Below are 12,378 nucleotides of genomic sequence, written 5' to 3'. Positions count from 1 at the left end.
CAACCCAACTTGTCTTGGACAGTGCTTGAGTTAGGTGCAGGACCTGCACCTCAAGCTGTCCTGCACTGAAGGTTCCAGCCAGCTTTTCCCAGCCCTCCCACTGTGCTCCTCACTGGAAATGCAAGCAGAATCTCCCTGAGGAGTACTGAGGGACAGGAGCCAGCCCTGGCTGTCCAGAGGGCTGAGGTCAAGGAGGAGGCTCCACTCCCAGGTGTGACCAGGCATGTCCTTCCAAACCAAGCTCCCTCCCAGCAGCTGGTGGGGTGACCTCTCCCCCAGCCCCACCCTGCCCTTCTCACCCTCAGGCATGAGGGCACATCACTGTCTCCTCCTCTGCCTCAGCCATTCCCAAGGCTAATCCTGACACCCCTTCTGCTGTCCCCACCTTAGCCCCTGTCAGCTCTGGCGTCAGGACCCTGTGCATGGCTGGAACCCTCAGGGGTCACTCCTGCTGCAAGGGGGTAGAGGCCAGCCCCAGAGAGAGCAGTGAGCAGCTGCACTTCCCAACGTGTTTAATTCTCACATACAGCTGGGGTGGAAGGCCCTGCAGCGGGGCTGGGGGCTGCCAGCTTCAGCGGGGCTGTGCCGGGCTGGGGCTGCGCCGGGCTGGGGCTGCGCCGGGCTGGGGCTGTGCCGGGCTGGGGCTGCGCCGGGCTGGGGCTGCGCCGGGCTGGGGCTGTGCCGGGCTGGGGCTGCGCCGGGCTGGGGCTGCGCCGGGCTGGGGCTGCGCCGGGCTGGGGAGTCCGGCGACGGCGCACAGCAGCTGAGCCCAACAGGAAGGGAAAGCAGAGGGGCCCAGGGCGCTGCCAAGTGCTGGGAGCCTGCTGCCAGCGCCCTGCCGCCACATCCAGCTGCACCAGCTCCAGGCCGGTGCCAAGGCCGCCGGCAGGCCAGAGGGAGTCAGTAGCCTTCATCCGCCCAGGTGACCTCATAGTCTGGGTACTTGGCCTTCAGCTTCTCCGTGGTCACAGAGTGGTCTGCTCGCCCGAAGCCCTGGCAGAGGAGAGAGGGTCTCAAAGCAGAGCTGGTGTGGTGACCTCCCCAGGGAGAGCTCAGCACACCCTCAGGCAGCTCACTGCTACCGGCGGCTCCAGCAGCAGCCCCAAGACACCACCGAGACCGTACTTGCGGAGGACTGCCGTGCTCCAGCCCCTCTGTGGCAGCGGCTCAGACCGCGGGCAGCTCAGCCTGGCACCCAGGCAGGGGGATGGTGCTACCCTGGAGCTGGAAAACCGGCACCAGTATCACGCGTGGGGCTTTCGGGGGGTCGCAGGCACCCCTAGGTGGCACCGCTGCCTCCCGCCTCGGCCCTTCTGCGCCCGGAGGGACGCGGGGCCGGCCCTGAGCCGCGGGACCGGGCAGCTGCGATGAGACAGGGCGAAGCAGCGTCCCGCGCTGGGTCCCCGCCACTGCCGCCTTTGCTTACCACCGAGTACCCGTAGACGTGGATCTTCTTCTCATCGGGGCGGTGGGAGAGGCGGCCGCCCCCCAGGCACTCACAGTCCAGGCCCTGCTGCGCCAGCTCCTGCGCCGTCCGCTCGTAAATGTCGGCTGCGGAGGGAGGCAGCCGTGGGCTGGGGGCACGGGAGGGGACACCCGGGGACTGAGCCCCCAGCCCGCACCCCGCGGACGGGATCCCCCGGGGCTACCTCTCGCTCCTTTCGGTAGCAGCGGAACCCACAGGAGGGCGAGACAGACCCCCCCTGAGCTGCACACCGGGGATTCGGAACCTCCCCCCATAGTCACTCCCGGGCCGCCCCCAGCCCGGCCGGCGGCGCCGGTATCCCGCGCCCCTCACCGTGGTACTCGGCCCAGCCATGGCCGCGCACGACATCCTTCCCCGGGCCGCCGGCCGCGCGTACGCGCACCAGCACGTACTTGAAGACGCCGTCGCCGTCGATCTCAACATCCGACACCCGCGACAGAGCCCCGGCCCCGGCCATCCCGCCCCACACCTTCCGTCCGAGCCGCCAGCGAGCGCCGGGACCCGCGCCCTGGGCCCGCCCCTTCCGGCGTCGCCACCAACCAGCGGTCAGCCCCGCCCTTTCCGGCGGCGCCGCAGCCAACCAGCGCCTGGGCCCGGCACTTGCGGCCCGCGCACAGCGCCGGGGGCGGTGCCGGCGCTCCTGGGGGCTGCGGTCTGCCAATGGCAGAAGCGGCGGCAGGAGGGGGAGGCCGTGGCTGGGGCCGGGCGGCGGCGCGGCAGCGGGCGGGGCTGGGAGCGCTGCGTGAGCCGGGGCTGGGCGGGAGGGCTCTGGGGCAGCCCCTCTGAGCAGGGAGCGCCGGCGTGGTGACAGCCTTTGCCCAGCACCCTCTCGGGCAGCCCCGGAGCTACCGTAAGGCCCTGGGCATGAAGCAGCCCTTGGCGCTGGCTCCGCGGGTCCCCTCACTGCCCCAGTGAAGCCCTCCCTTTCCTGCCTCCCGCCACACCGTGCCAGCCCTATGCAGATCCTTCACCCCCAGCCCACGGAAACAGCGGGGCTACCTGTTGGCTCTGTGGCTGCCCCAAACCCTTCCCTGGGCTTGGCACCCAGCGCTGGGTGCAGCCCTGCGCACGGATCAACACCCAGGGACGCCCTCCCGCCAAGCCCCTGCATGCAGAACCCATTCCCTGTACCCAGAGGCCCTGTGAGGTTCCGGGGATGCCCAAGAGCACCTTGCAGCCACCCTTCCCGGATCCCCACTGCACCTACAGACCACTCAGTAACATGCTCAGGACACAGACACGATAGGAACAGAGACCTTGTGCAACCCAGCTCCCACCCTGGACTGTACAGGGCCACTGCTGCAGACCCTGCAGAGCTGCCAGCAGTGCCCACAGGCTTGGTACAGCCTCAGTGGTGCTACAGTGCCCCATAAAAGCCCAGGTGTTGGGGACATGGCCCAAGAGAGCTGTGCAGGGTTCCAGGCACAGGCAGAGTGTGTGGGCAGGTACAGGGGGATCTGAGTGTGCAGGCTGGGGGGGGGGTGACTGAGGTGTCCCTGCTCTGGCCATGCACTGCTTGGCTTGAGAGGGCTCTGGAGGGTCTTGCCAGGACACTGGCTGGGACCTGCACCCCCCAGCAAATCTCATCTTGTGCTCATATCACCCCATGACATCCCCCTGCCCAGCCCCCCACTGATCTAGCTGTGGCTGTGCCCCCCCTGCCAGCTGCTGCTGGCCACAGCCCACCGCAGCCTTCTCCCCTGGTGCCACATCTGAGAGGAGGTCTCCGTCCCGCCACGCCGACAGGGTAACACCTATCTACACAGAGGAGGTGACCCGGGGGTGCCAGCGAGGTCCCCCCACCACGTTCACATGATGTCGTCCAGGAGGTTGGGGCTGGCCACCCAGTCGAGGGTGCGGGGCTCGGAGGCTGCCATGATCATGCACATGAACTGCTTGCCCGTCCTCTTGTCGATGGGGTAGATGGTGGTGGGGGTGAAGCGCTTGTTGCTCTCCACGAAGTCACAGAGCTGCTCGTAGACAGCAGGGAACTCGTGCCGCAGGAAGACGCCGCGGGTGCGCAGCTCCCGCTGGATGTTGATGAAGCAGACCTCCCGTGCCTTGCGGCCCTCCTCCCCCTCCTTGTCGATGTCCGCCGTGCCGGGGGGCGGCGTCAGGATCAGCGTCTCCATGTCCCGCTCCTTCTTCAGGATCTTCTTCTCGGGGCTGGCGGAGGCTAAGGCCACCTTGGCGTATTTCCTGACCGTCGGCACCTGCGTCTTGGGCGAGGGCCTGTCCGGCACCTTCTGGGTGACGGCCACGGTTACATTCAGGAGGAAACATTCGTTGGGGTCGTACTGGTTGCCCGTCTCCCGCAGCTCGCGGGCGTAGTCCCCCAGGTTGTCCGAGTAGCTCTCCAGCTCCCGCAGGGACAGGTAGGTGGGCGACATCAGCAGGCTCTCCAGCCCGAACTGGAGGAAGTTCTCGGCGGAGCCGGCGTTGGGGAAGCCCAGGAAGAGGACGCCGCGGCCGCGCGAGAGGTACCCGACCTTGGCGATGCGCGAGAAGGCCTTGTGCACCTCGGCGTCCTCGCGGCAGAACTGCAGCACGTGCCGGCAGACGCTGCCCACGCGCCCGTAGACGCAGCTGGCCTTGTGCGTGTCCCAGTCCTCGCGGCGGCAGTGCCGCGAGCAGTAGTAGGTGTAGCAGCTGTGGCACGACTTGAAGTACAGGCAGGCGTTGAACATGGTCTCGGTGCGCCGGCACTTGGCGTTGGAGCACATCATCATGTCGTCCTCCTCCGCGCTCAGCTCGGGCGAGCAGTTCTCCGGAGACTTCTCGAAGGCGCCGACGGAGAGCGGGACGGGCGCGGGGCGCGGGGTGGTGGCGCGGGAGCTGGGCGCCGGCTGCTCCTTCGTGGGCCGGGGTCCCTCGTGCACGCTGAGCGGGACCCTCCTGCCCTCGCCGCGCCGCGGCGGCCCTGGGGTGTTGCTGCTCAGGAGCTGCTTGAGCTGCTCGGCAAGGCTGTCCCTGTCCCCGGCGCGGTGGCCTGGCGCCGGCTTGTAGTCAATGACGAGGTCGGTGATGAGCTCGTCCAGCTGCTCCAGGCTGCGCTGGCGCCCCGAGCCGCTCTCCCTGGGCACGGGCTGCGGGGCGCAGGGCACGGTGTAGGGACCGCGCTCCCGCCCCGTGTCCAGCATGTCCCAGCTGGCCGAGCGCCTCTCGCTCCTGCCCAGCCCGTCGGCGCGGATGTCGTTGTCGGTGATGGTGATCTCCGGCGTGACGTACCAGGAGCGGCCCAGGGGAGCGCGGCCGCCGTCGGCGTGCACCCTCTCGAGGATGGAGCTCTCCGAGAGGGACAGGGCAGCGTAGCGCTTGGGGGAGCTCGACAGGTTGATCACCACCGGCTGCCGGCGCTCCTCGGGGGATAAGGCACGGTGCTGCTCCTGGGCCAGCAGGTTCTCGTAGCTGCGCCCGCGCTGCAGGACCTCCTCCCTGCGTGCTGCTGGCGCCAGGATGTTATCCCAGGATTTGGAGTAGTGCTGGCTCTCCCGGGCCAGCCGTGGCGGGGTCACGCCGTAGCTGGTGTGCCAGGAGGAGAACATGGCCTCCCGGCCGCTCGGCTGCGGTGCCATGCGTGACATTTGCAGGCTCTGGTAGGGCAGCGTGCTCCGCTCCGGGCAGTACCAGTCGCTGAAGTGCAAGGGCTGCGTGCTGCGGGGCGGGGGGCACGTCCGCGACAGCACCTCCCGCTCCCGGTACTTCCCATAGTCCTCGGCGTAGAAGACCCTGGCAGAGGAGCCGAGGGCCGGGTACGTCCGAGCGTCCTCGGCATAGAGGGTTTTGACGGGGGTGCCGCGGGGGTGGTAGAAGCGGGGCTCCTCCCCGTAGAAGGCGCGGGCAGGTGCCTCCTGTACCGGGTAGCTCCGGGGCTCCTCCACGTACAGTGTCCGTGGTGGCATTGTGTGGATGGCAGCTTTGGCTGGGTCCTCGGCGTAATAGTGTTGGGGGACGCTGCTGTGGCGGATGGGGTAGGGGTAGCTGGCATATCCGGAGCTGCGGAGGGGCATGGCAGGGCTGGGGCACCGTGCCGGCTCCTCTGCGTAGTAGAACTTGGCAGGGACGCCAGGGGCTGAGAAGGTCATGCAGCCCCTCTCCGGGTACTCCCTGAATTCCCGTGAGGCTGGCACCGGCACCGTCTGGTACGCCAGCGCCCGGGGGTCTGCCTCGTAGTACTCACCAGGGTAAGGCAGGAGCGTGGGGTCCCCGCTGTAGGAATCGCTGGGGGTGGGCGTGCGGGACATGGAGGCCTGCCTGCTCCCGGGCACGGCCAGGCTGCGGGCAGCCCCGGGCGCACGGAGCACGCGTGGCGGCTCCTGCCGGGCCTGGGCCGCCCGCATGCTGCGCGCCGCATGCACCAGCACCGCCTCGTCGGGCTTGATGTCCACCCGGCACTTGACGTGGGGGCTGGCGCCCACCTTGAGCCCCGGCCCCTCCTCCAAGCAGTTGCTGCCCACGCAGAGCGGGGAGATGCGGCTGCCGCTGCTGCGCTGCGGCTGCAGCTTGATGGGGTGCACCTCGTTAGCCAGAGCCCGCAGCGGCGCTTGGCTCTCCCGGCGCGGCGAGCGCTCGGCGCGGGAGGGCTCCCGTGCCACCCGCAGCGCCTCCCTCCCGCGGCGGGTCGGCGGCGACGCCGACACGGCGATGGGCACCGCGGTGAAGGTGGACTTCACCCGCGGCGCGCTCTTGGAGCGGGCACGGCGCTTCGGCTCGCTCCGGGGCGGGGGCGCTTTGCCCGCCTGAGGGTCCGGCTTTGGCGGTGCCCTCCTGCCCGGCAGCCCCGGTGCGGGCTCAGGGGTGCCGGGGCGTGGGCAGGAGCGCTCCATAGCCGGGGGGGTGCCCAGCTGCTCGTCCAGCGACTCAATGAAGTCAAAGCTCCTGCAGTGGCGCTTGTTGAAGGGCTGCGGCTCGCGGGGCATGGGTGAGGACATGGAGGCATCACATCGTGCCACGGGCTGGCAGACGATAGAATCCCCGGGGGCTGCGGTGGCCACCTTTATGTCTTGGTACACCGTAGACACCAGGATGTCAGGTGGGTCCGTTCGTGTCATCTTAAAAGCGACTCTTCTCTGCCAGCTCCCCTTCAGATGGCCTCAGAAGGCAGCCAGCCCTGCAAGAGAAGAGAGGAGCTCCTGAATCGCGGTGGGGACCTCGGGGAGCTGTGGCAGCGCAGGATACATCCCCGCAGCTCCTGGCTCAGGGGGGCTTGGTCACCTCTTCCAAAATGGGGGTGCAGGGGCGTCCCAGCCTCCGCTGCTGCTGTCTATATTTGGATCCTGACTTGGGGAAGAAGTTGGAGAAATTGCTCCAGATCTGGGGTACCAAGATAGCAGGGCACCCGTGGGAGCACTGGGCACCACGAGGGAGCTGGGGAGGGGTGCCAGCTCCCTGCAGGGAAAAGAGGCCACTGCCCATCACGCCCCTGCAGCAGAAGTGCAGGACATGGGGACCCTCTTGCAGCACCAGCTGGAACGGCAGCTCTGAACAGCGCTGGTGGGAGCTCATCTCCAGGGCTTTCCGTAGCGGGCAGGGAACGTGTGCCCAGCCCCCTGCTGCGAGCGTCCAAGGGTCTGCGGGGGCTCCTGGGACCGTGTGCCCACGTGCCAACTCATGCTGTGCCCAGCACCAGCACTGTAAGCAGTGGAGGATAGGAGCCAGAGCTTCCACCGTGGTGCCTGGGAAATCCCCCACAGCTCTGGGGCTCCTGGGGGGAGGAGCTGTAACTCCTCTCCGTGGTGGCTGCACCACCATGGCCAACGAACACCCCTGCAGGGTGCCGAAAGCCCCAGCTGCTTGCGGCTGCATCACCCCCTGGGGCTCCTCTGGACTGGCACAGGGGGCACCGGCGGCTGGCAGAGGGGTGTGTGGCAGGTGCCCCAACCCCACATGCCACCAGCAGCTCCTCCATTGCTTCCCACAGCTCCAAGCAGGACAGGCCAGGGTCCCCCTGCAATAACCCCGCACCAGAGCGGCTGTGCTGGCTCAGTGCCCACTAGTGTCCTGTGCCCACGACACACCTGCTGGGCTGCAGAGCAAGTGGGGTGGTGGCTGCAGCTTTCGTAGGACATGGGGCCTGGCACCCACTGTGCACCAGCACCGTGCACAGCATCTGCTGCATGGGTGGCCACGGTGGGCAGTGTGACACAGCTGTGTGGCAAGGGAGCACACCAGCACCAGCCCCCCAGAATGCCCAGGGGAGCAGATGAGGAGGTTTGCCCTCAGGATCTGCTGGGCTGTGCCACTGATCTTCACCAGCAGCCCATTGAGAGCCAGCTGCAGGCTGCCACCAGTGGACACCCAGCTGGCTTTGCCCACGGTGGAGACACCTGGGCAGCTTTAAAGCTCATCATGTTCTAAGGGTATTTGGTTCTTCTGTCACCTGGCCATGGGACCCAGCCGTGCAGGTGGGCACTGCTGCTCCACCAAACACTGGAGGTGCATGGCAAGGGTCAGCAAAAGCCATTTGGCTTTAAAGAGCAGCAGAGGACCGCAGGGCAGCTGCTTCTGGGAGGAAAGGACTCTGTTTGGCAAGAAACAGAATGGATCAGGCAGAGATGAGGAGGGGGACTTGGGGACCCCACCTTGCTACCCAGATAAAGCCCAAAGGTGGGGGTGCAGATGCCAGGGCTGAGGTGAAGCCAGTGGAGTTGGGCTGTCTGTCCCTGGGGTGGGCAGAGGAGAGCTTGATGCCAGGGGGAGACAGGGGATCCTGGTGCCTCTGGGGCTGGTGGAGCCGAGTTGCCCCCATGGCAGTGGCTCAGCATCAGTCCCCTGTGTTACCATGGGAGCTGGACTGGAGTCAGGATGGCAGCACCCTGAGTGCCACCAGCGGCACCCCAAGTGCCCCCAGCAGCGCTGGGAAGCCAATCCCCATGGCGCCGCGGGGCTGCTGGGCAGGGACCCGCAGCTCAGGGTCCTACCTGGTTCGGTGGCAGCAGGGAGGGGGTGGGAGGGCTGAGCTGGCTGAGGGCCCCGCGGCGGCTCCATCCCAGCGCTGCAAATAAAAGAGCCACGTGAGGGGCCCGGGACCCCCCTGGCCACGGCAGAGGGGCAGCTGCCAGGGCCATGGGTGCCTTGGGGGGACACCGAGCACGATCAAGAGAACCCTTTGGCCACAGCCCTGCTGAGCCAAACTGAACTGTGGCCCAGCGAGGCCACCGTGCAAGTCCCTGTGCCCTGGGGCCACGGGCACGGGGATGGCACCGCACGGGCACCGCATGACACGGACCCTGCACCGCACGGGCAGTGCATCCCACTGCTGCATCCCCCCACCCACCCCAAGAGTGCAGTGGCAGCGGGGGACCCGGGGACAGCGCGGTGCTGGCATCCCCAGCACCACCCGGGGTTGCCATGGTTTCTCCAAATTATTCCTCCTCTGCGAGGACAGCGTGGGGGGTGCGTGGGGAGGCTGCGGGGGGGGCGCGGGAGCCAGGCTTTTGCAGCACGGCAGGGAGAGCAGAGCACCCACAAAGCGATGGGCACCCTCTGCCCGTCATGGGAGCAGGGCCGGGTAGCCCCCTGGCACTGCCAGTGCCCAACACCACCGTGCTCCCACACTGCACCGGTCCCCCGGCACCGAGTCCCCTCTGCGGGGAGAGGATCTCTCATCCCCTCTGCTCTCCCACCCCCTGGATGGTGGGCACCGGGTGCCTGCCCCACTTCAGCCCCCGCCCTGCCCGCTGTGGGCAGGCTCCTGTCTCCCTGCCCAAGGTATCCGTGCTGTGTCACCCCGGGCATGCTGACGCCGGCTGGCAGCGCTTCCAGGGCTGCCGATGCTCGCTGAGCTTCCTGCCTGGAAGCCATCCCCTGGCCATATGACTGCTGGGCACACAACCAGCACCGTGCCCATATGCCCACCACGGGGAGAGCCCAGGTGGTTGTTGCAGAGCCCCCCCCCGCCCCCCGCCCAGTTTGCCCCTGACACAGCAGTTCCCTTCCAGCACACCAAGGGTGTTGCTGAGGGGCACCCTTCAGGTTGGCACCCCCTGTGCCAGTCCACAGGACCACCCCTCAACTCAGCCTGGCAGCACTGCAGAGCCTGGTGCTACCCACACGATTCTGCCCAGCTCAGCATCAGCCCTGCTCTCACCACTGCTCATGGGGCCCTGCCTGCAGCCAGGGCTGCCCATCTCCCAGCCGGGCACCCCACACTGCCTGGCACGCTGCTGTGCCATGTGTGAACTGTCCCTGGCAGCTCAGCATGAGGGTACTGGGGCCGGGAGTGAGGTCAGAGCTGCTGGAGGGGCTGTGAAGGTTGTGCAAAACTGGGTCACTGCCAGCGTGTGGCACATGTGGGCTGTGCAGTGGTGCTGTGCAGTGCCCTGCCACTGCATTCTGCCCTGCCCAGGCACTGCAGCACCCTGACTGTGCACTGCTCACCCTGCTGCCTGTCCCAGGACCATGGCAAGGGCATTGCCAGCCTATTCTGCACTGAGCACTGCCAGGGTACTGCCCACACACTGCCCACGCTGCACTGAGCTCTGCCAGCACACTGCATTACACACACTGCACTGAGCGCTGCCAGGGCACTGCCAGCCTGCTGCTGCCCCATGCACACAGCAAGGATGCTGTGTGCCCACACTGCACCAAGTCCACTGCCCTGAGCACACTGCCTGGGCGCTGCTCTATGCCCTGTCCACATGCTGCCTGGGCACGCTGCAGCGGGCACACTGCCAACACATACAGTGCACTGAGCATGCTGCTGCCAGCCCCAGCACACTGCCAGTGCATGCCATGCTGCACTGAGCTCACAGCCTGTGTGTGGTGCCTCGGGCACTGCGAACACGCTGGCAGCACCTGCGCTGCCCCGAGCTCCCTGGCAGTGCCCACGTCTGCCAGGGCAGCATCACCTGTGTGCTGCAAGTGCTGTGCTGGTGCAGGCGGTGCTGGAGGCGCAGCGCTGTCTGTGCAGCGCCTGCACGTGCTGTGCCACGGGCGCTGCCAGCCCACAGCCCCACTGCACACAGGCCTGGGCACTCTGTGTGCTGGGAGGGCACTGATGGCTGACACTGCCTGGGCACTGCCTACACAGGGAGATGGCACATGGCATTGCCTGCTGCTAGTGAATCCACCTTCCCCCTGGCCCCTGCCCTGTGTATGTGGCAAAGAGACTTCCCCTCAGCCCCCCCCGACACACACAGTGCCCTGGTGTCCCTGTGACATTGCCCCTCCAACACCCCCTGTGTCCCCCCAGCCCTGCCCCTCCCAGCCTGTGTGCCCCTGGCACCCTCCCCCACTCCCCCCAGCCCCTGTGCTCAGCCCTCCAGGCTTCCTGCACACATGGCACAGCCCCGCTGGTTCCTCAGCACCTCCCGCTCTGCCCGCACCCCTGAAGGGGCAGCATCCCCCTCCCAGGCGGGTACCCCCCCGTGCTGGCAGCCAAGCGAGGGGTGGGCAGCCCCCCGGGGGGGGATGCCCCCCAGCATCCCCCACTCTGGAGGGGAATCCGCAAATGGACGAGGCCCGGGGCGGGTGGCTGGGGGAGGCTGCGGGGCGGCCCCGGGCGCTGCCGCGGCCGAGCCCCACGGATCCTTCTCGCTGCGCAGCGGCACCGGGCGGCACCGGGCCCGCTGGTGAGCTCGACCTCCGGAACCGGGGGCGAGATGGCCCGGATCGGGCACTGCGGCGGGATGGGAAAGAGGAGGACGGGGATGCGGTGAGGAAAGGGATGGGATGGGAGTGAGTCTGAAGACGGGGATGGGGATGAGGATGGGGATAGGGAACGCGGGGGGATGGGGCTCAGTGGGCTGGGATGACTCGGGTCCGGGGAACGGGATGCGGGTGGCCCTAGGAGGCCTGGAGGGATGGGATGGGGAGGGTACGGGGGGGACAGGATGGGGCTGGGAATGTGGGGTGGGGTGAGGGGAAATTGGGGAGGTATGGGGGGATGGGATGGTTTAGGAGGGCCCGGGAGGGTCTCGCGGTGGGATGGGGATGTGGAATACGGGGGAGATGAGATGGGGGAGATGCGGGGGGTCGCGGGTGGATGACCCGGTCAGAGCCCCCGGGAATCTGACAGGCCCCAGCCCCCTTGCCCGGTGTCCCCGTTACCTGCTCCGCGCCCGGGGCGGCCCCCACGCCGCATCCCTGCCGCCGCGCTAGGCTCGGGCTGCCACCGCCCCCGTGGTCATGGCCCGGCTCAGCCCAGTTCCGCTCTATCCGGCCCGGCTCGGCTCCGCTCGGCTCGGCCCGACGCTCCGCCGCGGCCGCCCGGCTCCGCCGCCGCTTGTTTTCCCATAAATACGGCAGGCGGAGTTACCGGCCGGGGCCGCACCGGGAGCCACCCACCAGCGCCGCCTCCGGCCCCGGTCCTCGTCACCGGTCCCTGAACCCCGGTTCGGCTCCTCTCGGCCCCGGTCCCCATCCCCACCCCACGCAGCACCCCCCGCCCGCTGCGGAAAGCCTCGGACGGGGTCTGGGAGACCCCTGCGCTCCGTTCCCCTCTCCGGAGCCTTCCTTCGGGGAGGTTCCCCTGTAACCGCAGGACCCCCGGTACCCCCGCACAAGGCACGGGCATCTCCCGGGCCGTGCCGGCGGCTCAGCTCCGGGACTTGCACCATGTGCCTACCGTACCTGCTGTGCCCTTACGGGTGCCTGTCCTCATGCCAGCAGCTCCCCGGTGCCAGTAGCCCCCCGGTGCCACAAGCCAGCCAGGCCCTACGCCTTGGCCTGACCTTGGCACATCATCGTGGCCCTGCCAGCCGTGGCCACCCGGGCAGCGCAATCCCCTGTAAGCTGCCTGCGGAGTGCTCTGCTTTTCCCAGAGGCCCCGGGGCCGTCTCTGCCTGAGGCAGTCGGAGCCCCGCGGGGGGATGTGCAGCGATGCGCCGGGCAGTGTGCCCGAGACGGGCAAGGGCAGCAGCTTGGCACACACTGGCCCCAGCCCCCAAGCT

The 12,378-nt window shown here is 68.2% G+C and overlaps 2 protein-coding genes across 6 annotated transcripts; both read right to left on the bottom strand.

Annotated features, from left to right (window-relative positions):
* Positions 1-774: 774 nt before the first annotated feature.
* PHPT1 (phosphohistidine phosphatase 1) lies at positions 775-1,943 on the bottom strand. 2 transcript variants are annotated; one of them, XM_054174550.1, is made up of 4 exons: positions 1,799-1,943; positions 1,427-1,551; positions 1,126-1,224; positions 879-993 (listed from the first exon to the last, which is right to left on the bottom strand). In XM_054174550.1, the coding sequence occupies exons 1-3, from the start codon at positions 1,941-1,943 to the stop codon at positions 1,168-1,170; spliced, it is 327 nt and encodes a 108-aa protein (XP_054030525.1). In that variant the 3' UTR covers positions 879-993; positions 1,126-1,167. The 2 variants fall into 2 exon arrangements, with proteins under 2 accessions (XP_054030524.1, XP_054030525.1); XM_054174549.1 differs by lacking the exon at positions 1,126-1,224 and having other exon boundaries at positions 775-993.
* Positions 1,944-3,159: 1,216 nt separating this feature from the next.
* Positions 3,160-12,161, bottom strand: AJM1 (apical junction component 1 homolog). 4 transcript variants are annotated; one of them, XM_054174510.1, is made up of 3 exons: positions 12,059-12,159; positions 8,407-8,480; positions 3,160-6,596 (listed from the first exon to the last, which is right to left on the bottom strand). In XM_054174510.1, exon 3 carries the CDS (start codon positions 6,535-6,537, stop codon positions 3,295-3,297), a length of 3,243 nt encoding a protein of 1,080 aa, XP_054030485.1. In that variant the 5' UTR covers positions 6,538-6,596; positions 8,407-8,480; positions 12,059-12,159; the 3' UTR covers positions 3,160-3,294. The 4 variants fall into 4 exon arrangements, with proteins under 4 accessions (XP_054030485.1, XP_054030484.1, XP_054030487.1 ...); XM_054174509.1 differs by lacking the exon at positions 12,059-12,159 and adding an exon at positions 11,537-11,651; XM_054174512.1 differs by lacking the exon at positions 8,407-8,480 and having other exon boundaries at positions 12,059-12,161.
* Positions 12,162-12,378: the final 217 nt, after the last annotated feature.

Source organism: Dryobates pubescens, chromosome 29 (assembly GCF_014839835.1).
Source record: "Dryobates pubescens isolate bDryPub1 chromosome 29, bDryPub1.pri, whole genome shotgun sequence".
Taxonomy (NCBI): Eukaryota; Metazoa; Chordata; class Aves; order Piciformes; family Picidae; genus Dryobates; species Dryobates pubescens.
The sequence above is the reverse complement of the archived record's forward strand: the minus strand, read 5'-3'. Positions and strand labels throughout refer to the sequence as shown.